General features: G+C 45.4%; 1 protein-coding gene across 1 annotated transcript in view; it reads left to right on the top strand.

Annotated features, from left to right (window-relative positions):
* Positions 1-27,408, top strand: part of LOC138514391 (sodium-coupled monocarboxylate transporter 1-like) — a 987,363-nt gene that overhangs the window by 105,993 nt on the left and 853,962 nt on the right. The window contains exon 3 of the mRNA XM_069629873.1: positions 25,837-25,888. Within this exon, the coding sequence (XP_069485974.1) occupies positions 25,837-25,888 (52 nt within the window). The remainder of the gene's footprint in view (positions 1-25,836; positions 25,889-27,408) is intronic.

The following is a 27,408-nucleotide window of genomic DNA, read 5'->3' as shown; positions in this document are numbered from 1 at the left end:
GTCATAGCCTCTCTAAGGCTAGCAGACATTATAAGGAGCAAACCGACAAACACCGGAGTCAAGTTCCTGCCTGGGACAAGGGCTCCAAGGTCATGCTGTCCACCAAGTTCCTTCCTCGATGGGTTCGGCCTTCTAAGCTGTCACCCCGCTACATTGGACCCTTCGAGATAACTTCAAAAATAAATCCTGTGGCCTTCCGCCTCAAGTTGCCAAAGGGACTCAGGCGGATTCACCCCGTGTTTCACTCATCTCTCTTACGTCCCTTTGTGCCAGATACCCGAAAACAAGCATCCCCCAAGCTATGGACTTTGCCAGTTCCAGCCTTTGAGGAATATGAAGTTTCTCAGATACGGGACTCCCGTTATCATCGGGGACGTCTTGAGTATCTCGTACATTGGAAATGGTATCCCTCCTCAGAAGACACTTAGGAACCGCATTTCCACATTCACTCTCCTCAACTGTTACACAAGTTCCACCGACTACATCCAGAAAGGCCGGGAGGGAGAAGCCTTCGGAGGGGGCATACTGTCACTGCCGCCGGCGACTGGCGTTTGTGGCGAAGGTGGAAACAAGGACGCCATTAAAGTGTTCCATTACGTTCCTCCTCGCCTACCAGACTCGGTCTAGTTGTTTTCAAGATGGCCGCCGCCGTTTGTATATCTCACTCAGCTGCCGGCGGCTCGGCGCGTTGCAACTGAGTTCATTCCTCGCCCTGTTGCTTGCGCTAGTTTTCCTTCTGAGGGTTCTGCCTTGCTATCACGCCTTCCTTACTCTTCCTGTTTTTCTCCTCCTCCCGTTCCCTATGGGCTCCCCCCCCCTTCTCTGGTTCCTGCTTGCCTTCTCCTGTGTTTTGTTCCCGTGCTGATTCTCTGCTGCAATTACTTCACTCTAGGACACTCTAACTCCCGGATTTTCCCGTTCGCACTTGTCCTCCACCCCGAGGGGTACCTACCTGTAATCCGCCCTATCCATTCACTCGATTGGCAGACGACTTCCACAGCCTTCACGACTACCTTGGATCCAGGGGTTTTTTGCCATTCCAGTGGCTTTTTCCCCTCTGGCTGTCGCGGAGGGGAGTCACCGTGGGTTTTTTCTGTCTGGGAGTCACGGTGGCTTCCTTCCGATGTAGACCATATCTTCTAAAAAAGAAGAAGCCTTACATAGGACTTACCCGCCGGAAGAAACTGTACTATTCAGGTGAGGAGGAAGTGATTGGGGAGGGTTATCAATCGAGTGAAGACAAAGACATAGCTGATCACCTAGCAAGTCCCGTAGCCCATAGCGCCAGTCCTGATAAGATAGCACCTTTTTGTCTGACGTCATGGTAAAATTCAAATATGGATCTTGTGAATTAAGTCATATTTTGAACGTTTCTAGTTCTTCTGTGGTTCCAGTCCAGATTGAAAACACATCACCAATATAGCAATGCCAGTTTGTCACATGGCATCTAAAAGGGTTCACATCATTGTAGATATACATTATTTCAAACAAGTCCATGTACAAATTTGCAATATCTGGTGCAAATGGCGCGCCCATGCTTGTGCCTTGTATTTGTTGTAAAAGTTTGTTCTCAAAGATGAAAAAGTTTTCTGTGAGGGCTAACCTTGTGCACACAAGTATAAAAGCTGTCGAGACTCTGGTGTTAGGATTAGGTCTTTCTTCCAAGTATTCTTTGAGCACCTCAATACTTGCTATCTGCGTATAATATCTTCTACTTCGTCTTCCATCTTGACATGCAAGTTCGTCAGCATCGTTATGGCCTCTGTCAAGGTACCATTCTCGTCATCGTGAGAAGGTATGAATGTGCAACACGATTCTCTGATTTTCTGGCCAAACCTCTCCATACATGACTGTAATCATATCTAAGACATATCTATTCTGAAGAATCATCAGTCGTATGGCTCTCAGCTCTTCTTTGATTGCGTTGAATCCTTTTATGGTAGTGTTGATTGTCTGCAGGAGCTCCCATCTGGTAATCTGTAACCATTTTGCATTTGCCATCGTCTGGATCCCTGGCATGAAGATTGTTGCAAATACTGCTGAAGTCTGGCTGAACAATGTGTTCATATAGAATAGCATTGAAAGCTTCTATCGGTTTAGCTGAGAAGTAGTTCTCCCTCTTTGGTCGATTGAGAAATTCACCTGATCTCCTCTTTCTTAGGTGTGCATCTGCTTTTGGAAACTCTCCAATGTTCAGGTCACTCTTTGGAATCACTAACTGTCAGTATGCACACAATAATGGAGGAGAGGAATCGACACTCTCCCCCGAACCACAGAAGCCGAATGAATTCGACCCTCCACCCGTGGTTGGCACAGGCGCCTGATTATAGACACAGGACACTACGTGGCAGCCAATGGGGGGAAGAGGAGTTAGGAGGAGTTTGTGGATAGGGTAGGGAAGTAGGAACACCGGAGAGAGGGTTAGGGAACTCCTAAGGTGGATAGAAAAGGGGAAGCACAGGGAAAAAACCTCCTTATCTAGTTCTTTTACTAAACCAAACACATAGGGTATGCGCTCATTAATCTTGCCTCCAGCCTACCTGTAAATCGTATAAACACACCTTAATACGTGTGAACATGTAACAAGATAAACATATAGCAAGCATAGATGAACACCAACAATGGAATTAGATTCCATACATGAAATACATGACACATGGCCCGTTGGGCAAGCTGAAGCAACACTGAACACATATAGCCATAATGTACATGCCCAGACAGGGACACAGATCACTGTTGTGCCTAAACAGCCCCTAACCCTGAATGTCCTGTACTGTATGTTGCTGATTTAGCAACCCTAAACATGGTCCGTACTCTGCCGTGTGCCTTTAGACCCACGCGTATTAAGCATCGAAGTCCTTAACAAGGATTTACTGAAAACACACACAGGAAACTCGTAATGTGCCCAGTACTTATCTGAGCTCCGAGCGGCCCCACGGAACCACTCGGAGTCTGAAGAAAATGCCGTAACCACTGTCAGCCAGCCCGCCCGCATTCATCCTGCTCCCAGTATTCACCAGCGTAATGAGCCCATTACTTATCTGAGCTCCGAGCGGCCCCACGGGACCACTCGGAGTCTGAAGAAGATGCTGTAACAACTGCCAGCCAGTCCGCCAGCTTCGTCTTGCTCCAAAGTCTTACGGGCTGTAAGGAAAGCTTCGCTCACGTCTCGCTCCGACCGCACCCATCCAGGAACACAAAATAAGCCACACCTGCGGTTGCGAGCGTGTTGGCTTTATGCTGCCCTTCATTACTTGCAGCTGGCAACGCGCGGCAACTTGCGCTGAACTACAGGTCCTCCCCGGAATGCTGGGAAATGTAGTTCTCTTTACCAATGCTTTAATAAGCAAACTTAGTTACTCGCCGGCGGCACCAGCCCTTATTCCTGACACTAACGCTGGAACATGGACAATCACTATAGAACACAGCCCTCCCCAGTCGTTGGGCAGCTTCATGGAAGCTCTGGATCTGCAGGCCCAGTAGTGGTCCATTATCACTACTGTTCCATCCTTCATTCCTGGTACATCGAAAATACAGCCGCACTGCTGATTCTCTCCAACTCTTCTAGTGCCATTGTTTCTGAAACACAGCTCTGCACTGGTTCGAGGCACTATCAGCAACGGGCCTCCTTTGTCATCGACCATGTAAGCAACTTTGCAAGCTTCGGCCAGAGAGGTTTGAATCCCTTCTCCAAATGATCTATAACTGGCTCGTAATGTCCTGTTACTGCCACTGCTCTGCATACAACTATGCCTTCTTCCCAACCATCTGGAGAAAGTACTGTTCCTTTGATTTGCATCTGGCCTCTCTCCATGCATCTTTGTATTCCTTCATTATTTTTTCCTTGGCAATTGAGCTTCTTGTTTATTTCCCATATGATTTGTGCTTCCTTCATTCCAGACTGTTCGTATCTTATCACATGATCTTGGGTGTGTTGTCTCTCTGTCCCGTTTTTAAATCTTGCACGTAATCATCTCCTGGAGCTGTCCATTCAGTCACCCATACCAAGGATGCTGTTTGATCCTGAAACTGACCTCTTGCATGGCAGAGAGAAAGGTACGTCAGGCAATGAGCTGTCTGTACTGCTATTTCTATAGCTATTGGAACTCCCCACTGCATAAGGTAGTAGAGCACGAACGTAACAGCTCTCCTTAGAGGGTCTTTTTCCCACCTCTTTCATGTGCTGATACCACATGTTATTCCCCAAATCTGCTGTACTGTCTAGATAATTAACTCACAATATTCTTCTCTTGTGCTTCTTTTAGGTCTCCCTCTTGCAAGGGGAGTATGAGCATAATGCTCATGTAGTACATCAATGAGCGTCCTTCCTATAGGGGGAATCATAGGAACATTTGTCAGAGAAATGGGTGACCTTACACGTGTCACTGTTGTTGGGAAAATCACATATGGCCACAGCCTTTCAGTAATAAACGAATCTGCGAGAGTCACTGGAGTGGGAAGAATCAAAGCGACTTCTACCTTTCTTGTGCCAATTAAGTAGACAGTATGGCTCAGCAAAACCAGAAAAACAATAATAAATTATGAGCAAGCACATATTATGCACCAATACATGAGACCCCACCATTTACTTTTCTCCCCACGTTGTTGAGTTTGCTCACTTTCTGGAACTGCATTATTCTCAACAGTCCACATTTTGCCTGTGTACTTCTTTAAGGAAGGAAAAAACCTTTTTAATCAGGCCACCTCATTGAATGCTCCGGAAGCTGCCAGATCTGTTCAATTATCATCATAGGTAACCTCCTAATTGCAGTGCAATTTTTAGGACCTTCTAAAAACGCACGTATATTAGTATTATGCCAAACAAGAGTAGGATAGACTCAGAGTATATATACAAAGATAGCAATAAGTAGTCTATGGGCATCGACATTTGACGGCACCATGCGTCTTATCCAAAGAGAAACTCAGTGAGAAAGAAATCTGGAAACTGTTTGCGCTTCCAGTCGTCAAACTCAAATTCTAGATTTGGCATGTTCAGCACATCAACACTTTCTAAGGTCCAATTCAAAGATTCCTGCAGCTCAAGAACTTATTTTTCTTGCTAAAATATCTATAAAGAGTGTCTGGGGTGAGCCACAGTCCAAATGCACACTTGCATTTATTTTAATCAGCAATCTTAGCGCCCTTCTTCCTCGTCATTGATTGAGTCTGTATGTGCTGAACTTCTTCTTGTCTTCCTTCCGAATCAACGGTTGGGTGCGTATCGGTCTCACCAGCATACGGTTTGATGTCGCCATGGTGTATCCAAGCACGTCTTTTTCAGATTTCTATTGTTGAGGAAGTGATATTCTCCACTACAAAGGATCCACTAAAACTTGGCTCATGCCACTTCCTTGTGAAGTTGTGCACTAGAACGGCATCTCTGATAAATAATTTAGGTACAGGAAGTAATTATTGATGTACGGTTGCTGAAAGGTCTTCATCTGTGTCCTGAGACCGACACCCCTTGTGCTTGAGTTGATCTGAAATGACAGAGATACTAGCGGTCATACATGTCAAATAAGCACTTAACTCATTTCCTAACCTTTCTGCAGTCGCCTAAGCATCAATTCTGCTCCTCGATGGAGGAGACAAGGGCGTTCTCATTCTCCTCCATGTCACAGCTCAAGGGATGTGAAGTGGTTATCCGACCCAGTCTGATTTCTTAATGCATATAATGCAAGGGGCAGGCAGTACAGCCATGCCTTCTTCAATGTCAATTTTAACTTGCCAATTCTTTCTTTAAGAAGGCCGTTGAGTCTCTCACATATGCCGTTCGCTTACGGGTGATAAGCAGAAGAAAACTTGTGTTTTATACTGAGAAATAGGCTAATCTGTTCAAAGACTTCATTAACAAAATGGGGCTCATTGTCAGATCTCAGCACCTCACATACTCCCCAGCTCAGAAAGACTTCTTGGACTAAAAACTTTGCTGCCCAAGTGGCATCGGGGTGTGTACATGGATCTGCTTCAATCCATCTCAAAAAGGGACACATCACCACTATGTATCCACTACATACTTGCAGGATGTCAACATAGTCAATATGTAAATGCTGAAAAGGACCGTTCGGTCGAGGAATCACTCCTCTGATTGTTCGCAGTATGTGCCCAGCGGTAAACTTTTGACATATGATGCAATTTACTACATAAAATGCAACGTGTTCTAACAGGTTTGGTACGAACCAGTCCTCCGCAATAGCTGCTGCGAGGCTTTCTCTAGTTACATGTGCAGGGTAGTGCAGCTGTTAAAGCGCTACACTTAATAAGGCTACAGGCATCACCAGGTTTCCAGTGCTGTACTGTCACCACAATGCTTTAGAGGGGGATAAAGAACACCCCCTTTGTTTTCACAATACTTGCTCTTCCTGTGGCGCACCGCCTTGAACCTCCATCCACTGTGTTCTTAACAAATCATTAAACCCTGCATTTACAATCATAATTGTGACTACATTTTCCTTTACATGTGGAGTATCAAAACTTGAAATATCTGGCGAATATGCAACCCTTTTGGCCTCTTTGTCTGCGGCTTCGTTCCCGCAAGAAATAAAGTCAGTTCTCTTAGTATGTGATGCACATTTAACTATTGCAATAGCTACTGGGAGTTGTAGTGCGTTGATAAGCCTGTCCAATAATGCTGCACGTTGCCCCTCCTTTTCCAATGTGCTAGCCCTGCGTGCAAAGTTGACGTCACATAGGCGGAGTTACTATACAGTGTCACTTCCTACCCTGCATGTTTCTCGAGCGCGACAATAAGCGCCACCAATTCTGCTGCTTGTGCCGAAAAGTGAGACGGTAGTCTTGTACTTGCCTCCACTTAAAATTCCCCATTAGCTCTGTGGCTTACCACAGCTGAGACTGAATGCCTTTCCCCATCAGTTTGATCAATTTTTGAAGACCCGCCAATAAAGAGAGCCCCTCACCCCCCTGCCAGTGCATTTTCTTTTACTCATCGGATCTCAAAATAGAACTCCTCCTAATTAGAGCAATCATGTACATGCTCACCCTTTGCCACGGGCTCGGCTACAAACGTGGCAGGGATGACTATTTTACACCTATTTTGATTTCTGTAGTTGATATAACTACATTGTGTGCAGAGGCTCTCTGAGATATCAATGTACCCTTAGACTTTTCCAAAACAGCAAACAAAGCATGCTCAACAAATACTAGTAGATGCCGCTATTACGAACGTGGCTGCTGCCAGCGATGTCCGCAAGGAAAGTGCCCTCTTATAACTGGATCTAAAATCCCACTGTAATATGCTAGTGGTTTATATCCCAATGTAGTCCTCTGTTTAAGCACTGCTGTTATAACTGTCCCATTTGTGTGTGAGAACAGAAATAACTACTTATTCACTTGTGCTTTCTTCAGAGCCTGAAAAAGGGGTCTTGTATATGAACTATAATCAAATACCCGCGCTCTGACATAGTTGCACAATCCCAGACACTGCTGCATTTGTTTTACTGTGTGCGGTTTTACAGTTTTCATAATCGCCTCAGCTCTTTCAGGTGTGACTTTCTTCCCCCCATGTGAGATTAACTGACCTATATACAACACTACTTCTTGACAATATTGCAACTTCTCCTTGTCCACTTTATATCCCTTATCTGCTAGACTAGTCATTAACTGAATCGAATTTTGTCTGCAGTCATCTTCTGTCATGCTACAAACCAAAATATCATCTACGTACTGCAGCACAATACTTTGCAAATCAATCTTGCTCAGGTCCATCTGCAGGACACTGTTAAAGATTGATGGAGACTCACAGTACCCTTGGAGCAAACAAGTATTTCTCAACTTTGTTTGACAAAACCTAAATGACGTGAGGTCTTGGGAGTTCTTATGCAACAGGAGTGAGAAAAACATATTTTTCAAGTCAATCACCGTGAAATATCATGCCTCTGCTGGGATACTACATAGTATTGCCACCGGATTCGGAACTAAAGGAATCTCTGCCTCTACAATCTGGTTAATTGGCCTCATGTCCTGGATAAATCTCCATGACCCCCCCCCTTCGATTTCCTAACAGGGTACACAGCGATATTACACAGTGACTCTGACGTCACTAAAATACCATGTTCCATCTGATATTGTCTTAAAAATACCCTCATCTGCTGCTCTAGACATGGGGTACTGTCTTGCTTGAGGTAAAATTGCTCCTGGCTGCAGCTTAATCTTAACCTCCCCTATCCCCTTCAATAGGCCCATGTCATAGGGGCCTATAGTCCATTGGCACGTTTTCAACATAATCATAAACAAATACTGGACGTTGCCGTACTGTCACCATTTGCTGTGGGATTTCTCTTCTCTCTATTCTGATGCAATATGTAATACCCATTTTGAATACTACTTCATCATCTGATGGATCATCTCTGAACATGTCTATGTCTGTGACGTCAGTTAATCTATACCCTTCCCCAATGGCAATCACTGTTCTCAATGGCCTGCCCTCATTACATGTGCCTTCGAGCATGGCCAATTCCCCTCGCACTATGGCTGCATGTAACTCTAGGGGAATAGTCTGTCCCCCCAATTTCATCCATAGGTATCTGTGGACTAAACAAGAACTCATCAGGTATTCTCATAATCTTTCCCACTAAGCCTGGTAGCCATGTCAATAAAATGAATACCCCATAATGAAAGACTTCTGGCTCTAATGGCATTCCTCGCAGAGCCATTTTCCCTGTAAACGGCAAAATAAATTTGCCCACGTTCATATAGTGTATCCCTGGAGTAGAACACACTATGCCATCATCAGTAAAAGAAATCGTCATATTAAGCTTTATCATTAAATCTCGGCATAGAATATTAACTGGTGTCTCCCTTGAATTTAATAATGGAACAGACATGTCACACTCTCCTATGGCGACTGGTAATTCATCAGTAAAAGGAACTCTGCCTGTAGCACCAGAGAAGCCTCACGCAATCATGGCATTTCCCGACATTGGATATTTGCCCTCTCGTATACATGAACGAGTAGCCCCAGCGTCTACTAAAAACGGAAAAGATTTGCCTCCTATAGTCACATCTACCCTTTGTTCCTCTTGGGGGTCTGGTGTCACCGATAGTACCGAACACATCAAGTTGCCCCGTGAGCTGTCCTATTGTGGGTACATGCTTTTCCCTGTACCTGTGAAAGGACTTCATCCCACCACAGTTACACCCCCTACTCTAGGTGTCAATAACGGCCCCGTGTTTGCATTCTGCTGTATTTGCATGGGTTCATGCTGTGACTGACCTGGCAGCGGATTTAATGGGGCTTGCTGTGGTTGCAATACCTGTTGCATTTGTGGCGCTTGTGCTTGATACACTGTCTGATCTTGGGCAAACCCTTCCCTAGCTTGTGAGCTATATGCAGGAGGATAAGATGTCCCCCCTTCTTGAGAATTGCCCATTCTGTACATACCCTTGGCTCCCACATGTTCGCGCGCTGTACCCTGTCATTCCACATGTCCAACATACAGGAGGAGCTCTTCTGACTAGCCCCTCTTGATTAATCCCTCCTTGCACATTCTGATTGTCATTCTGCATGTTCTGAAACCCTCCTTGGTTATTTTGAAAATTACCTCTTCCTCTGTAACCCATTCCTCTGCCTTGCAGCATAAACCCATTCCCTCCTTGGTCCATCTGATGTTGGTTATTCGCCTGTGATGCACACACTGTTTGCTGCATTCCCAGTCCTTCTCCGCTTGTCAGTACCGCCCCTTCTATGGCGTACTTCGTCAATTTCTTCTGAACTAACTTTGCTTCATCAAGTTCTAGCATCTTCCTTCTTCTTATTTTTCTCATGTAACAGCCGTCAGTGATGCGCTGTAGTCAACTGTATCTCTGCCCATGGCTTCGCTTGCATTCCCACTAATTTCTTGAGCTGTCTCTGCACTTGCTCCGGTAATACCTGACACAGAATGTTGTAAACTACTGACACCGGTTTCCCCCACTGCTCCCTTTTTTCCAAATTCCACCGTTCGTGAATACTTTGAATATAAGCAGGAGGATCTTCGTCATCTTTCATCTTACATGCCATAATTGCACCACTATCAGATGTATCAGTTTACTGTACCCTGAGCGCTCTCCATACGTCTGCTCTGCAATTATTGAATGGTGCTCCGTCGTGTGCTGTGTTCTGTGCCGTGACACTTGAGTGACCTGCTCTCTTCCAAATGTCATCTGCCCTTTCCCCAAGAATGGCTGCTAGGAGGCTAATGGCCCCTATAGCTCAAGTATTTCCTCCTGTCATCTTCTCTAGCTCATAAATCCATTTTCCCACACCTGTTGTTAAGCTGGGAAGTTTACATCTTAATGTATCCTTATCCATTTGTGGCCAAAGGATATACTGTGGACTGGCCCCTCCTTTCTCCAATGAAGGGAACTGCGTGAACCCAAATCCGCAATCTGCTCCCATCGTCTGCCTATCCATAGTGGGGACAATAGTTCCTGATTGCCTCCTACCTGGAAATGACCTCAGCCTGTTCACATATGGTGGCGACTCTCCCTTCTCACTATGCAATCGTCCTTTAGGTCGCTCTGGATACGCCATGGAATGGGGCATCCTGTCCTTAGGCTGATCTAGATCAGACCATCTCACTTCCTTGTCGATCTGCAGACATCCCTCAGTACCGTATGCACTTTCTCCCCCTCTTCCCCATGGAAGGATTCCCTGTCTTTGTCTGACATATCTAGTCCCCAACTACTATGGCTTTCTTCTCTTTCATCCCTATTTAAGATCAGCTTGTCCAAAGACAAGGCTCTTTGCTCAAGACTGAATGGGATTCCCTCCTCACCTTGCGACTGGGTGTTTATAAATCGATCTTCTTTTCCTCTGCTTCCCGATTTACCTCTTGCTCTGATCTGCTGATAAGCTTTATCAATCCTATCTCCGATGCTCCGTATCTCGAAGTTCTCATCTAGGTTTACCCTAGATGGTCCTGACGTTGCTTCCTGCGAAGGGAGAATCTCCTCTATGTCGCCCCATGATATTACTGGACTCGGTTCCATCAGCTCTTTCTGAATGCGATCAATATCAGGCTCTCTTTGTCTCCTTTTTCGCTCCATTTCTTTGTCTAGTTCCCTTCGCATTCTTTCCCATTTAACTCTTTCCTCTTCCCTTCTTTTTATTCCCTTCTCTTATTCTATTGACCTCTTCTTCCCTTCATCTTTGCGTTCTTTTATCCTGCAATTTCTGCACTTCCTCTTCTTCTCTCTTCTTTTCTCTTTGTTTGCTCTCTGTCTGTTGTCATACTTCGTTTGCTCCTCTGCCCTTTCTTCCTTTTTCTGTTGTTCTTCCCGATACATTTTTTTAATTGTTTATAGCTGAAACAATAAACTTTACAATAATTTTATTTAAAAAATTAACACAAGAATTAAAATGGAGAAAAGCAGTTAGCAACAGCACATATTCTTTCATTTTTCTGCAAATATCCACAGAGAACCGGATCACAGAATGAAAATCAGACGAAAAAAATGTCTTAGTGTTTCACCCAGCCTCATTGAATTTGTGACATTTCAAACACTTTGTCCAAAAATGTTTTGATTGCTATATATATTGACATACGCTTAGTGGAAAAGAATAAATTCAATTTTTCATCAGCATTTAGAGTGGTAAATTGGTTGTAGTGTTTAGATAAATACATTTCTCTCATGGCAGACAGTTCAACACACTCTAACATAATGTGTCTCAGTGATTCTTTGTAATTTCCATTTTTACAAAATCGACAAAAGTCAAATGAACTATCAATGAGTTTACGTTTAACCATTACTTCTCGTGTTAGCCAGAGGTTGTATCTAAAGCGTAGGATTACTGAGCGCAGCGCAACTGATGGATAACGTAGCAGATTTGGTTCACATTGCCCAAACTTTTTCATTGTAAATGGATTGGAACTAAAGTCTTTATATGTACAACACTGTTCTCGTGTCTTTATCCAATCATAAAGATATAGTTCCCTCTTGGCTCCGGTCGGATCCTCCAAGAGAATATGTAATAGCAGATCTGCCGCAGTCATTATCCCAAAAACTGCTGTTTTCCATTTGTTAGCAAAAATACAATTTGGTTGCAACATGAAAGATGACAGGGATTCAAGTATAGAGTATGTGAATTACCCGTCATTATACATTTCCTCAGTAGTGCGCACTGTCGCCATTATACATCTGTTCTCGTCTCTGCCTGCTCTTTCTTTTATGCTCTTCTTCTTTCAATCATTTCTCTCGTTCCCTGTCTTTTCTATTCTGGTTGTCTTGATCTTCCCTTTGCCTAACTTCCTCGATACTTTTCCCATCGAGCTTGAGCAATATCTGTCCACCCATCCATTCGTTATGTAGGAGTGTTACCTCGTCAGCTTTATCCTTTTCTCCTTTCCTTTTCTTAATCTCTCATTCTATGTCTACTGATATATATGGTCTTTTCTCCTCCTTGTCGTGTGAGACCTTAAAGACCTTAAAGATCTCTTCTTTTCCCTTAGTCTTTTCTGGACTATCGTCACTGCTATAAGCAGGCAGGTCATGTATCGGATTACTATATACTGTTGCCGCTTTTAGTTCTCTCAATGGGTACAACCCTTCATCTTTTGTACTATCGCCATTTATGTCGGCCGAGGTAAGGGGAGCAGAAGGCTCAACAACTTCCTCCATATACTGATTAAGCATCCAATCCTCAGGAGGCGGACCCTCCCGCTCCTCCTGGTACATTTTCCAAAGCTCTAAACTAGCTAACCTCTTTTTAAATTTCTTCCCTGTGTATGCAGCATGCAAGTATGTGGTCATGCATTGTAAAACTGCTGTTGACAGCGATCCCCAGTGGCCATGGCATGAACATCTTGTCTGCTGTGCCCTTGACCCACTGTGCACTATAATGTTTGAGCTTGGGTGGATGTTTTGGTAGCATCTTGCACAAATGCTTCAGTGGAGTAACATCCCTCATTGTGACAAGCCTCAATTGACTGTCACTACTTACCGTTATTTACACAAATACTTTTCAGAAAAACAACAAATATGAGCACGCTCCAACAGTCGTCGCTCAAAGCCTCTACTTCTCAATAATTTCAATCTACCTGTTCAATCAGTGCCGACAATGACTAAACGATAGATAATAACTTTTTTCTCTTCCTTAACCTCACAATTTTATTCTGGACACTCTTCGACACCTCTTTTCAATTACAAAATACGCAAACAGACAAACTAGTCGACTGTACAAACATTTCACCATGGTACTCCTTTTCTCCTAGCCCCTAAAATACCCTGATTTTGAGTCATTTCCTCTCATAAACCTGTTTATGTGCTGCCTAATTATCCCCTTGGGATTTTGAAATGGCTCATTCTAGACCTGCCTTGAGGTATGAAACCAGGATCTACAGATCGCTCCTCATTCAAACACTTCTCATTATACACTAATCAAACCCCCCATTACTTGTCTACATTACCACAATCCCATCCCCTTTATTTTGGCAGTCCCCTCAATCTACTCACTATTCGTTTTTTGGCTCAAGATCCTCGGTATCGACCCCTCCTCCAATCGGACACCATCGCCTTCAGTCCACTCAGTGCCTGTGGAAACCAGGAGGGATTTTATTAAAAAGGGACCTGTCCCAACTGTATCGTTTTTATTGCAAGACTTCTATATCGGCCGCTCTCCACAGAAAACCTTGCGATCCTTCTGGCTAAATGGCCGAGGGTGTACGACTATCCGAAACACTAAAGACCTACTAACCGATGGGCCTGAACCATCCTCTTTCTGCTACCAAGTGAACCCGAAGGTCCTTTAAGACGAGGCAGCACTATCTGGATGGATGGGGATACAGATCTTACTCGTACATCCATAATCAGATCGACTCAGGAAGTTGGAAAAACAACGGACATTCTCTTGAGTCTCTCAATACATTTAATAGAAAACAGTTTTATAACAAAAACTCGTCATGAGTGACGTCATACTACATGGCAAAATAAGGAAAACCTAAACTCGATTGTGGTAGGCTTAAAGGGAACATCTAAGTATACTTTCTATGGGGGACTGGACTGGGATTGGGTCTCTAAGGTCAGGTGGACAGCTATGCCAACTCTAGGGCAAGTCATCTTCTGCATCATAAAAATACATGTTTCATTGGCTTTCAAACTATAGGGCTCGTTAAACTATGTGGCTCTCTATGATTGGTTGGCACGCTTGTACTCTTCTGGAATATTCCACTCGCTAGAAGTACGCAAGCTGGTACCCTAGGTGCTGGTGGGTTTGACTTAGTCATGACTCCCCACCCAATTAGCCCAACATCCATCATCACTCCTACTGTCTGCAATTCAATTAGTCCTTTGAAGTCAGCCTTGCAAGTATCACTGCATCTGAGAATGGAAGGGAGGCCTTATCTTCTGGTCTCGGTGCAGCTCACCCCAAAGTCTATTCTCATCTTGACCATGTGACAGGTGACCGTGTTTTGAGCTCCTTCTTCGCATTTAATACTATTAAATGAATAAAACCTGGCACTTCTAGTGTTTTTCCATTACACCTCAACAGAAGCTCGTCTCGCTTCTCACCTTCATTGTATCTGCTCGAATAGATAACCAGGTTCTTGGAGGCCCCAACACTTGACACCGGGCCAGACAACCCTTCTCGAATCTTCGCTCAGCATCAGCTTTTTTTTCTTATACTGTGACACACTTTCAGCCCTTCTCGTTCATGGGGTTCTTGTTTGCTAAAATGCGTTGTGGAACATCCAGATTCTAAACACATGTATATATATATATTGGTGGCACCGCCTGCAGTCTATTCACTACGCATAGCGAGCCTTATGATTACTTAGTCTACTTGTGTTTCAGCATCTGCACAGTTATAAAACGGCCTGCATTTTCTTCAGTGCTTTTCATACGTGCAATCTTCACTCTGCAATTCTTTACTTCACCATCAGATTCCATAAGGTCCATATACATTCTTCTTCGGCTTCATGTGACTTCACCAGTCTTCTCTTTCATTCATCTTCACACTTCTTCCAGACCTTCCTTTAGAAGGCTGTCATTTCTCCTTGGCTACATTGTGTACGGTTCTCTTAATGGATACATTGTTTCGAGGGCTCTTTGTGGTATAGAGACCATTACTAACATTGTGCATGTTGCAATTTCCAGCTACCAACATATGGGAACAATGGGTGCAGGATTTCCGGTAGAGGCACTTGGCTCCTCCTCTACATTACGATCAGAATCTCCTCGCAGTGCTGGATAAACTGAAAGTATCCACTATCTGAATTGTATGCGTTCCAACCAACACTTTTTTCCATACCCTGAAGTAAATGGCAGGTTATATTCTGCTTGCATACCAATCGATTTCGGCTCTTGACTGCCAAATTTAGTTATACCACCCTCATTATCCATTCCATCCCCCATACTCACGAGTGTGAATGAACTACCCCCTTTGGGGATCTTTTGAGTTTTAGGGGTGTGGATGTTTTCTCCAACACTCACTGTTTGTGTTGCCATAATACTACCAATCATCACCCTTGATTGTACCGAATCAGTCCTCTTACCCTCACAACCATCAGACATTTTTCTTAAGTGTTCTGCCGAATTACAGCTTTTTCCATAAGCCCAATGTCACAGTCACTATTATTCCCCTCCAGTCTGTCCACCTCTTCCAAATCCGATAAGCTCTTTGCAGAGAATTTCCGACCCATATCCTGCTTTTTACTGTTGCCAGTCCATATAAAGTCTTCATAAATGGTCAAATTTCTCAATAATGTGCAGGGTGATCTCTCAGTTAGTATTCGAAGATTTCATATTTTTTGATTTCTTCCCCTGACCAGGACTGGTATTCTTAGTCTTTTTTACTGATTCCCTACCCACCACTGTCAGCTCTTTTTATTTTTCTTATTAGTAATACCGTCTTCCAAATCCACTACCACGTTCTCCTGAGAGGGCAGGGATTTTGTTCTGGGCAAATTAACCCCAAATTCATTTCCTGGAGTGTTTGGTTTGTTTTGGGAAACAAAAGAAGTCTGAAACATTGCAATCGCTTGTGAGAGATCCGATGTTTCCCGCTCATGGTTCTAAGTTCAGCAAAATACCTTATTTCTGTTTCATTATGAGCATTCTCCCACTGGTTAATTAAAGCCTGCAATACATTAATGCCTGGTGCGCAATACAAGTAATAAACAAACAAACAAACAAATAAACTATTATGCTGTTTGCTTCCCTTTTAATGTCCTCATATAGATTGGAAAACTTAGAGAGAACATCATTTCGGGCTACCAGTGACCTTTTAGCACTTTCCTCCATCACCAATTCAGAGATCTCCTAGGTGATGAGAGCTTGTGTTGCTGCGGATCCAGAGTAGAAATAGAAGATGATGTAGAGTCACCACTGTCCTCACTGTCTCCATCTGAAGAAAATGGTGGAGTATTCTCCCGCCGAGATGACATAATATTATTCAAAGGTGTATGTTGTTGAAGTGTTTCTAACATCTCAACGTCAGTTATTAAAATCTGCAGTGCAGCTCCTGTTGACGACCCCCACCCCCCACTCTGCTTTTCGAGGGCTCCTTCAAAGCCAATCTGTGTTTTCTGCCCAACCAACATGGCCTCTTAAATCCCTTTCATGTGTGTAAGATCTCTCTCCCATTCCACCTTTTCGCTTAGAGTGCGTGCCATTTCAAACATGAGTGCATCCAATGGTGGGACTCCAGGTTTGGTTAGGATTCGCAGTGTGTACATTTCTCCAAAGATAAGAAAAAAGATCTAGCTTGACTCACTGAGTCCCCACAGCACTGGCGCTATACGTGTGTCAGCAAGAATCAAACGGAGCAGATGTGTAATGCTCTGCGTCTAACCTGTCCAGCCCTGTCTGTCTTGCAGACCCAAATATTGCGTACCACCGCCACTGGCAACCCGCAAACTGCCAACTGCTTCTGCACTCTGTAGCACTCGCCATGCTGCATCCCAGTTCTTGAATGCCTTGTAGGAGTGTCACAGCAATAGGCAGCAAAAAAAGACTCCAAATGTAAGGGAGTGGCGTTCGCTGCCAACAGCTTCTGCACTCTGCAGCACTCGCCATGCTGCATCCCAGTTCTTGAATGCCTTGTAGGAGTGTCACAGCAATAGGCAGCAAAAAAAGACTCCAAATGTAAGGGAGTGGCGTTCACTGCCAACAGCTTCTGCACTCTGCAGCACTCGCCATGCTGCATCCCAGTTCTTGAATGCCTTGTAGGAGTGTCACAGCAATAGGCAGCAAAAAAAGACTCCAAATGTAAGGGAGTGGCGTTCGCTGCCAACAGCTTCTGCACTCTGCAGCACTCGCCATGCTGCGTCCCAGTTCTTGAATGCCTTGTAGGAGTGTCACAGCAATAGGCAGCAAAAAAAGACTCCAAATGTAAGGGAGTGGCGTTCGCTGCCAACAGCTTCTGCACTCTGTAGCACTCGCCATGCTGCATCCCAGTTCTTGAATGCCTTGTAGGAGTGTCACAGCAATAGGCAGCAAAAAAAGACTCCAAATGTAAGGGAGTGGCGTTCACTGCCAACAGCTTCTGCACTCTGCAGCACTCGCCATGCTGCATCCCAGTTCTTGAATGCCTTGTAGGAGTGTCACAGCAATAGGCAGCAAAAAAAGACTCCAAATGTAAGGGAGTGGCGTTCGCTGCCAACAGCTTCTGCACTCTGCAGCACTCGCCATGCTGCATCCCAGTTCTTGAATGCCTTGTAGGAGTGTCACAGCAATAGGCAGCAAAAAAAGACTCCAAATGTAAGGGAGTGGCGTTCGCTGCCAACAGCTTCTGCACTCTGCAGCACTGTACGCAAAGGTTATTTATTTGTGTGTGCACGCATGCCAGGTTTTCACTCATGTAGTTCACACGCACAGGCTTATTATGGGCTCTATAAGCTCTGTGGGCAGGAGGGGGTCACCAGGTCACTGTAACTGGAAAGATGAAAGCTCCGACCCTCGTGCAGACGCCGAAAACAGGGTGCAAAATGCACTCACTGTAGGGCACTTACATAGGCACGTAGGCAGAGGCTGTGCTCTCGCTTTCCACTTTATGCGCTACTCACTGTCCAAGACTAGGGCAGCTGCTTACCACCACACACTGCATGTATTCGATGGCCTCTCTGCATCTCCACTGCTTCACCGTCTCTGTTACTCCAGCGTAGCGCTTGATGAAAGAACCTCAAACCGTCGCACTGTCATGCTGTCAAGCCGGAGTGCGTTAGCATTACCATCAGCAGCCGCTTCCGACATTCGTGGATGCCAAAATACACTGTGAAAGTTATTTATTTTATTGAATGCCATTGCTACCTTAGATATGTAGGCCCAACCAAAAGGGCAGTTAATACCAAGATTCCTGAACACAGGTCAAAAATCAGATTTAAAGAGAGGCGCTCAAGAGCCAGAGCAAGATGGCTGCGGGCTGACGAGGCTCCGGTGTGGACGAATGTAACAGCTAATAATATCCCCTTCATGGCACATTAATTGCTTACTCAATGATGGATACTTCCGCCTAACGCGGAACAGGAAGACTCTCCCAAGTTTGTTTGCCCGAGAAGCTGGAAACCGGAGATGGAGACACCGGTGTAAAGTGATCGCTGCAAGCTCCTTCTTGCTCTAGTGCCATTACGCCCTTGCTGCCCGGGAACAGTGAAACGTGAGGGGCTAAACCAGTGGCAAGATCAGCGCACACACTCATTGCGGTGCAGGCGAACTGCGATGGCCGTACACAGAGGCGCTGGGACCCAGGTAAACACTGAGACGCCATGTGTGTCGGGTGATGATCCACTCAAGGCTGTGTGCTCCAAACGGAGGTGCAGAGCCCGGACCAGGAAGAGGTCACGCTGAAATCCGAAAAACAATTGCTAGTGGCTTCAACGGCTCACAGCAATAACTCAGCAATCCTTCACCTCGGATCCCGGCAACAAACATTGCGCTGTGGAACCCGGAATACAAATCAGGTACGGTCTGGGGGACGAGGTGATGGCACCCAGTGTAGGACAGGCATATATACATATGAAGAACGATGCGAAGTCGCAACATGTAATGCCCTGAAAATAAAACAATGAAGAGGGGGACAGACTAGCCAACATACCTATTTATTTTATGGGAACTGCACAACTCGCGGGGAACGGTTCATGGGGTGGACTACCATTGTCATATCATGAACCACAGCACTAACAGAGGATGATACGGATTGTCCACATAAACACTAAATCGCGACACGGCTGAGGAGGCTCTAAACAGAGCAACTGCCACCACCTGATGGTTGCAGAGCTGTGAGAAGCCTGCAGGGCCCAACGCAGATAATTTGTTATGGACCTCCATCTGCAATAGGAGCACAGACCGCTCACAGGGTCGCATGACCGCGTCCACAGCTAAAGAGTGAGCGCAGGCCTTTCGGTATGAGCATGTGGAAGTGGCAGTCCAACTGCCATCAAGTGCTGAGTGGGATACCCACCCAAACCCACATGCGCAGTTTCTTCCAGTTGCATCCTCCTCACCCCCTGAAATAAAGGGATAGGTGTTATGTCACAATCACAACTGGGCCCAGACTTTGAGCACGTACTGGCCAAGGGTATCCTGGACACTCCTCTTCGCCGATCTGCTAGACAACATTCCGGAATGGATATCCAGGGCCAACTCCAGGCCATTTTAGCGAAGATGAAACTCATCAGACAGCAGACTCAACAGACAAATACTATGGTTCAAGACATTAAATGCGACATCCAGGATGTCCAAACTTGGTTAAATGCGCAAGCAGAGAGAACCACTGACAGCGAACAACACATCAGCTCCTTGGAATACAACCATGAAACAGTGGCGACATATCTGGATGGGGTTATTTGTGATGTACAGAGACAAGAAGGGAAAATTGAAGATCAGGAAAATAGGTCCAGACGGAATAATGTTCGCCTAGTGGGCCTCCCAGAAAAGGCAGAGGGAACAGACCTGGAGACATTTGTTTACAATCTGTTTCATGACACATTACATATAGCTAACCCACGAGAATACATGATTGAGAGAGTCCACTGCGCCCCCATCCCTAAGCCGGCACCGTTAGAACGCCCACGGATAATCACCATGAGGCTCCTAAACTTTCAACATAAGCTAGCGATCTTGAAGGCGAATACAGCCGTGGGGCTGGTGAAGCTCGGCAATGTTGACATCAAAATCTTCAACAACTATTCCGTGGAGGTATAACAATGCCAGAGAAGTTTCAACCCTGTTTTTGATGCGCTCAAGGGCACTGAAAACAAACATTACCCTAAGTTCCCTGTGGTGTGGTGTATTCAAATTGAGAGACACTGGCATTTGTTTGATGAACCAGAGGCAGCGTGGTGATTCCTGCAACAGCGCAATCTAGTGTCTATTAACTTTGATCATACAGGGGCAGCGGACCTACGATCAAACCGTTCCTCTCCCCTTCCCCAATGTCCCTCTCGAATGAAGGGAAAATGATGGAAAACGGACAGGGGACCCCAAGGTCCAGCTCAGGAACACAGTGCGACAGCCAGATGATCATATGAGAAACTATGAACCATGTCTAGATGCATATGACCCCCAAAACCTAGTCTCAATGAGGCCAGCGTGATTCAAGCCTAATACAAAGGGACCCCTCTTGGCCATGCTTCGCGAGTATCAACGCGGCCATGGGTGACCCATCTTCCTTCCGATTTTCAGACTGAGATGTATTTGTCGGACCTTTTCCATGATCATATGAAGGAACCATAAGATCACATTCTTCGTCTCCTGTGGCCCAGAGAGGCCACGCTATGCAGTTACTCCATGATCTCGTTACGGAGGAAATTGGAATACATGGGGACAGGTGCCAGTCCTATGACCTGTACCCGCCAACTTCACGTGTGGGCTTTATTGCCAAGTATTGGAAGGGAATGGCTGCTTTCTGATGTTTATACTGCTTTAGTTTTGTTTAGAACCTTTGTTATTGTTGGGGTTAAAGTTGTTTCTATATGCCACATCAACACTGATCATATGATACTATCACTTTCAGCATTTTTATCATGAACCCACAAGGGGGACCCCTGTACTAGATCGGATGGCCGCACTTGCGCTTGTAACGCTCAATATGCAGGGGCTAAGACACCCTATCCAGAGAAGGCGAATGCTAAATTACATGAGGGATCTTCAAGATGATATTGTATTTTTACAAGAAACCCACCTAAATGAATCAGAGTCAATTAAATTACAGCGTGGAGGGGTGGGCACAACAATACATTCCCCCTACCACGGAAAGCAGGGGGTATCTATTCTGATTCACAAACGTGTCCCACTTCACATACAGAACACTATTGTCGAAAAAGAGGGAAGATTTGTGCTACTACAGGGCCTAATGCACCAACACCCCATGACGCTGCTCAACCTTTACGCCCCCCCATGGCGGATACCCCCTCATTTTTCACGCACACTTTCACGTCCTGAGCGACAGATATGGGGAGCTTCACTATTGTAGGAGAGGACCTGAATGTAGCCCTCAACCCCACTATGGATTGGCAGAATACTGCCATAAATAGTCACATTAGACCTAGAAAGTGCAACACCTTACAGACGCTAATGACCAACTTAAATCTGAAAGATGTATGGAGACATGCACCTCGGGATCAGCGGGACTATACTTTCTTCTCTCATCGACACCAACGTTATTCCCGAATAGATCGCTGGATGCTCCAATGCGCTATATATGGTTGATGACTGCACGATCCCCCCCACTACTTTGTTGGATTACGCCCCCGTATGTTTACACATAACACTCCCAGATACAGCACGCCTGACATGGCGCCTCAACTTGAGAGCAATGGAGTACCCTGACTTTGTCATGCACCTGCAAGAAGACATTGACACTTTTTGGCACACTGTACCCTGTACACCTGTTGGGATGCCTTCAAAGCTTATGTCAGAGGGCAATGTATCTTGCGGTGGTCACAGAAACCTAAGGTCTGGGGCAAGAGGGAAGTACAATTACACGAAGAGCTACACACTGCTGAGAAACGACACAAACAGGCTCAGGACAAGCAGGTTCTAACTCAAATGCAGATGAAGGGCGGAGATCAAGCAGCTGTCCTCTATATGAGGGCACAAAAATCCTTCACACGCTGATCTCAGGCATATTATTCTGAACGGGACAGTTGCACATGATGATGCTGGTTTGAAACAGCAGCAAACTGCGCAAACAATGGTCTCGATTCGGGGCTACAACGGTACCATCCTGACAGGGGATGAACGCATAAATGCTTGGTTTGCAGAATATTACCAGCTATATACAACCTCGGATTTGGGTTCAAGGCAGGGCATTCAGGACTTCTTAGACTCACAGTTCTACCCCAGTTATCTGCTGCCCAGATAGATAGTCTGGATTCTCCCATCACGGCATCCAAAATAATGCTCACGATCCAATCACTGTCCCCAGGCAATGCATCGGGCCCAGATGGTAATCCCATAGATTTCTATAAAGCCAGCGCAGACACCCTGTCATCTAAATTGGAATCTGTTTTCATGGAGGCAGTGGAGTGTGGGCCACTCCAATAAACAATTTTAGCCATAAACTTCCAGAAGAGTGTGGTTCCTACTGCCATATCTCGTTGATTAACTCTGATGCGAAGATTTTAGCTAAATGTTTGGCGCAGCAGATCGAGGAGGTTCTCCCATCCCTGATCCATAAAGATCAAACATGCTTTATCCGCAATACACACTCTGTGGACAATGTACGCAGACTACTGCACATTATTGCAGGGGACAGGGACCCGGGAGATGCAATCCTGAAAATAGACGCTGAAAAAGCGTTTCATTAAGTTTAGTGGGAGTTCATGTTTCTATCTCTGACCAAATATGGCTTCCCCCCACTTCTTGTTAAACTAATCAATATTCTGTACACCGGACCTACGGCATCAGTGGCCACTAATGGCATTGCCTCCCTTCCGTTTAATCGCCATTCCGGCGCCCGACAGGGATGCCCACTGTCACCTCTTCTTTATGCCCTCTCTATAGGTCTGCTAGCAATTAAGCTAGGCAATGATCTGGGGGGTCGGGCATCTGACAAAATGCAGAAGAACATCTGGTTTCTCTGGATGCTGATGACCTACTACTGTATGTTAGTAGATCCTCGACCACACCCCACATATTAGATCCCTTCTGCAGGAATTTGGCCCAGTGGCGGGCTTTAAGATTAACTGGGGCAAATCCGAGATTCTCCCATTGAGGCAGGACATCCCGTAGGACCCCGGTGGGGTGGCCTTTTTTAAGCTTCAAACACACCACATCAAATGTTTGGGGTTAACATTAGCTCCTCAATTACTGAACTGTGATCTGAACTACCCACAAATCCTAGATCGGATCCGTAACGACTTAACAAAATGGGAAAACATGAGCCTTTCGCTGACGGGTAGGATCAATGCCAGGAAGATGAATTTGCTTCAAAAGTTGGTATTGGTAGTAATGCTGCTGCCGGTCAGCCACACACCTAAAATGTTTTGCGATCTTGACACTTATAATCTATATTCATCTGGCGGGGGAAAAAGCACGTCGAAGCAACCAAAGCAGATGGAGGATTGGCATTGCCGTCATGGAAGAGCTATTATCAGGCTGTGCAGATCTGCTGGATAAAGCACTGGATGAATGCCAAAGACCTGATGGGTTGGCGAGCCATGGAGCTGGTGGTGATGGCCCCTTTGACTCCAGGGGAGATAATAGCAATAACCCAGGCCGAACTACCAGCACGGGTCAGATCACATCCAGTTTTAGGAACGACGATTGCACAATGGCACCACATCAGATCCTTTCAAGGGGTATCCATGAAGGCGGCACCATCTTGGATGAGCGTACTGCCACTGTTCGCATTTGGGTTTGCACACAGATTACATCACCACCAAGACACGATGTGGTCACAAATACAGATCATGGACTTATGTGAGGGGGAGGATCTACTCCCGTTTCAGGAGGCACGCAGAACAATAGGCCTCGAAATGGGGTATTGGCTGCGATATAGGACGCTACAGACAGTGATCACGAAGCACACAACAAAGACCGCCCGTCAGGCTCCCCCTGCCCCATGTGAGTCAGAGATAGAACATCACCTTTCCAACTTCCCACCCATCCGTACATTCTACACCATGTGCATTCCTAACAACGTGGGCAGAAACCATCCCCTAGCGGCCACATGGGCAAGCGATCGAGGGGACCTGACAGATACCAGGGATCTGTATAGTTAGTTCGAGGCCATCCCAGAGGTCGCCATGAACCTCCAATACCGGGAAATTCAGTTCAAGATTACACAACAAATGTGTTACCTCCAACAAAACTTTACAGGATGGGCCTTACCCCCACATCGACCTGCTGGCGGGAATGTGGAGGGTTGGGTACTAAGGGTCATTTTCTATGGACGTGTCCAACTCTTTCACCATTTTGGCACATGATTCATCAGCAAGTATCGCGCCTAGACGGCACCACCATTACATTCTCTCCAGACACCATGGTATTCGGGATGGAAGGCGATGAACGGCATAAGGAAGCTATTGTGTATTATGCTTTTCAGAGCATGTGCAATACTGCTCCTACAATGGAAAGCCAAGCCACCGTCCACCAAAGTGCTTTGGGCTAAACTATTCTCTAGCCAAAGAAACCTGAGATCTAGCAATCAAAAGCTATTATTTCTGCCTAGATGTAAGACTAAGAAGGTGCAGGGAGGAGCATTTTTCGGTATAGCCCCCTCCTTATGGAACGCATTACCTATCACTCTGAGAACCTATCAATCCCTGGGTGTGTTCAAAAAGGAGTTCAAACCATGGTTGTTTTGATAAATAATCAGACTCTGGTGCCTGCCTGTCCGGGCCTCTGGCTGGACAATTTTCTGACTCACCCCCTCGTCTGGACTTATCTGTTTTTTGTGTCATGAGTATTGTCTTGTCCGCGCCCTCACACCTAAGGGTTTATGGTTGCGCTTTATAAATTAATTAAAGCAAAGTAAAGTAAAAGATTGGCACACTGGAATGTGCGCCCTTCAAAAGGCACACATTACAATCTATCACCTCCCAGGCTCAGGGGTTCTGGGAACTCCTAGACCCTTACATCTAAATCCTTATCCCGAAAAGCTGAACCCCGGGGCGCTCACCCAGGGTTTCACCCTAGGCTACTGTATATCAGGCTCTTTTGCTTCTTTATCAAGAAATGTGATGCATTACCAGATTACCAAACTATGATGTGAGCATATGTAGGGGGCTGAGGGGCGGGAGGGGAAGCAGCCCGGTAGGCCATGGTTTGATGGGTTCAGGAAATGAAGGGCCAGGGGTGTTGCTAGGTCTGGAAAAGAGCCGGGGCTACACTAATGTTGGAACTGTCCGACTGGGGGCTAGCAGGCCTTTTCCTTGTAGCTCCTGAGATTCTATCCGGGGTTACAACCAAAATACCAGGGGCTATAGCCCCCTTAGCCCCCCCCTAGCAACGCCTCTGTAAGGGCTAATACCCTAAAATGATGACATCCCAGATTCTGGTGCTCGCCCCCTTTCACCCACCACCTTCCATTCCTTTTTCAGACTGACACCCACACGGAGGTCTTGCTTTTCAAAACGCCTCAAAACACAATAGTGTCAGTCCAAGTGTCCTGTCTTCTGAAAATATCCATGATTCCTACATCACATTCCAACCTGTGGCTGTTTTGGCTGCTGTGATGCTACAGGATGAAAGGGAGCGGCTGAAATGCGGAGCTTATTGCCGGATCAAGATCATTTGCATTTCTCTAATAGTGAATTTGTTGTCACAGTGTTAGAAATGCGTACATAGGATATGTGTTATTAGGACATTTAGAATGCATACGTTTGCTTATAAAAAGATGTTCTTTATTAAATGGTACTGTTGCTATGTTAAAAATGCATATTTTTCTCCTTTCAGGTTCTATATACTGGCATTGCAATATATACACCGGCTTTGGCATTGAATCAGGGTAAGACATTTGCCAACGTTGTGTTTCCTATTTTTCTTGGGAAACCAGATCCAATGTTGGAAGAATCGAGGTACACATCGACCCATTGGAAATGTGAGGTGACTGATGAATAATGCAGTAAAATAATGTGGATTATATATATTAATTCATGAGCAATCGTGCTGCAGACAGCAACAATTGGTGATCTACAAGCCATTGACGGGCAGGAGCTTGAGAAAGCTCATTTGGCAACTGGCCACCACACCGGCAAAGATCAGAAGTCATGCTTCTCGGGCGAGACGTTAAAGTGGTTATGAAGCACAGCAGGAGTTCTACATGTAAGGGATAATACCTCGGACATTAAATAACCTACTACTTCTGTACTTGTGTGCACTCTCTCTGTGGCTTCTGTTAAAGTTAGTACTAACACTAGTACCCCTGCTACTGATACGTTCATCAAACTCACGTGCTTGCAAAATGCCAACAAGTCTGTACAGTGATCAAGCCCGTCATTTTAAAGGGGGTTTTGTGGAATACAGTTATCCCAGCACAAGGCATTTCTTAAAAACCAAGTTGCCAAATGGAGCACGTTATGATCCCTTTGACAAAGTGACAATATCACATGCAAGGTGTGCCTATTCAGCACACATAATATACAACAGATAGTGCTGAAGACCTGTGTGCCCAAAGCAGTGCCACCATTTATAGGATGGTGTACAAGCAATCTAGGGCCCATCTGTTGTGTTGTGATAGTGAAAATCCCATCCGATGACTCATACCAGGAAATATCATTCACTCAGAATGCTACCACTGCACACCTCAGTGTTGCTGGCATGTACCGCAGTGCGGACTGCCTGATTGTCAGAATATGCAGGCAGTAGTAAATAGTTTGGTCTCTACTGCTGATTATTATATTAGGATATTAGCACCAATCCAGCCTTATATTTCTAAAGCAAACTGTGAGCCGTGGCAAGGGCCACCATTGGCGTGAAAATAGATTATTGTAGCATCCTGCTCTTTGGGATCACGAACAATGATTGTGCAAGACTGCAGGTGATACAGAATAGTGCTGTTAGGGTCATTGCCTGTCTGAGGAAGCATGATCACGTCTCAGGTGTTAGGAGGGAATTGCACTGGCTCCCGATCGAAGTCCGGATTAACTTCTGTCTCCTCACCTCATGATCCCCCACAAATGGATGCTGACCACCAGGCCGGCATATCTAGCCGAGGCTCTTAAAGGCAAGCCACTTGTATGATCTTTTAGGTGTAATGATCTGAACGTGTTGAAGGTGCCCAGATGCAAATTGACACAGGTGATTAAAGGGGCTTTCCTTGAAGCAGCACCACACGCTTAGAATTCTATACCCCTGGACCTGAGAGCAATGCAATCCACAGATCTGTTTAAACATTGCTTTTTAGATCACCCATCCCTGGACCTGCAATGGAAACTCTTTTTATCCAGTATGTCTAGCTGTTATGGCCTGGTTTAGGATTGTTTCTTTTGTCTTTGGTTTTTTGTCTTTGCGTTCATGCACCTGTAC

Source organism: Ambystoma mexicanum, chromosome 12, assembly GCF_040938575.1.
Source record: "Ambystoma mexicanum isolate Mex_15411 chromosome 12, UKY_AmexF1_1, whole genome shotgun sequence".
NCBI classification, from domain to species: domain Eukaryota; kingdom Metazoa; phylum Chordata; class Amphibia; order Caudata; family Ambystomatidae; genus Ambystoma; species Ambystoma mexicanum.
Note: the sequence above shows the minus strand (reverse complement) of the source record. Positions and strands in the feature narration are given on the sequence as shown.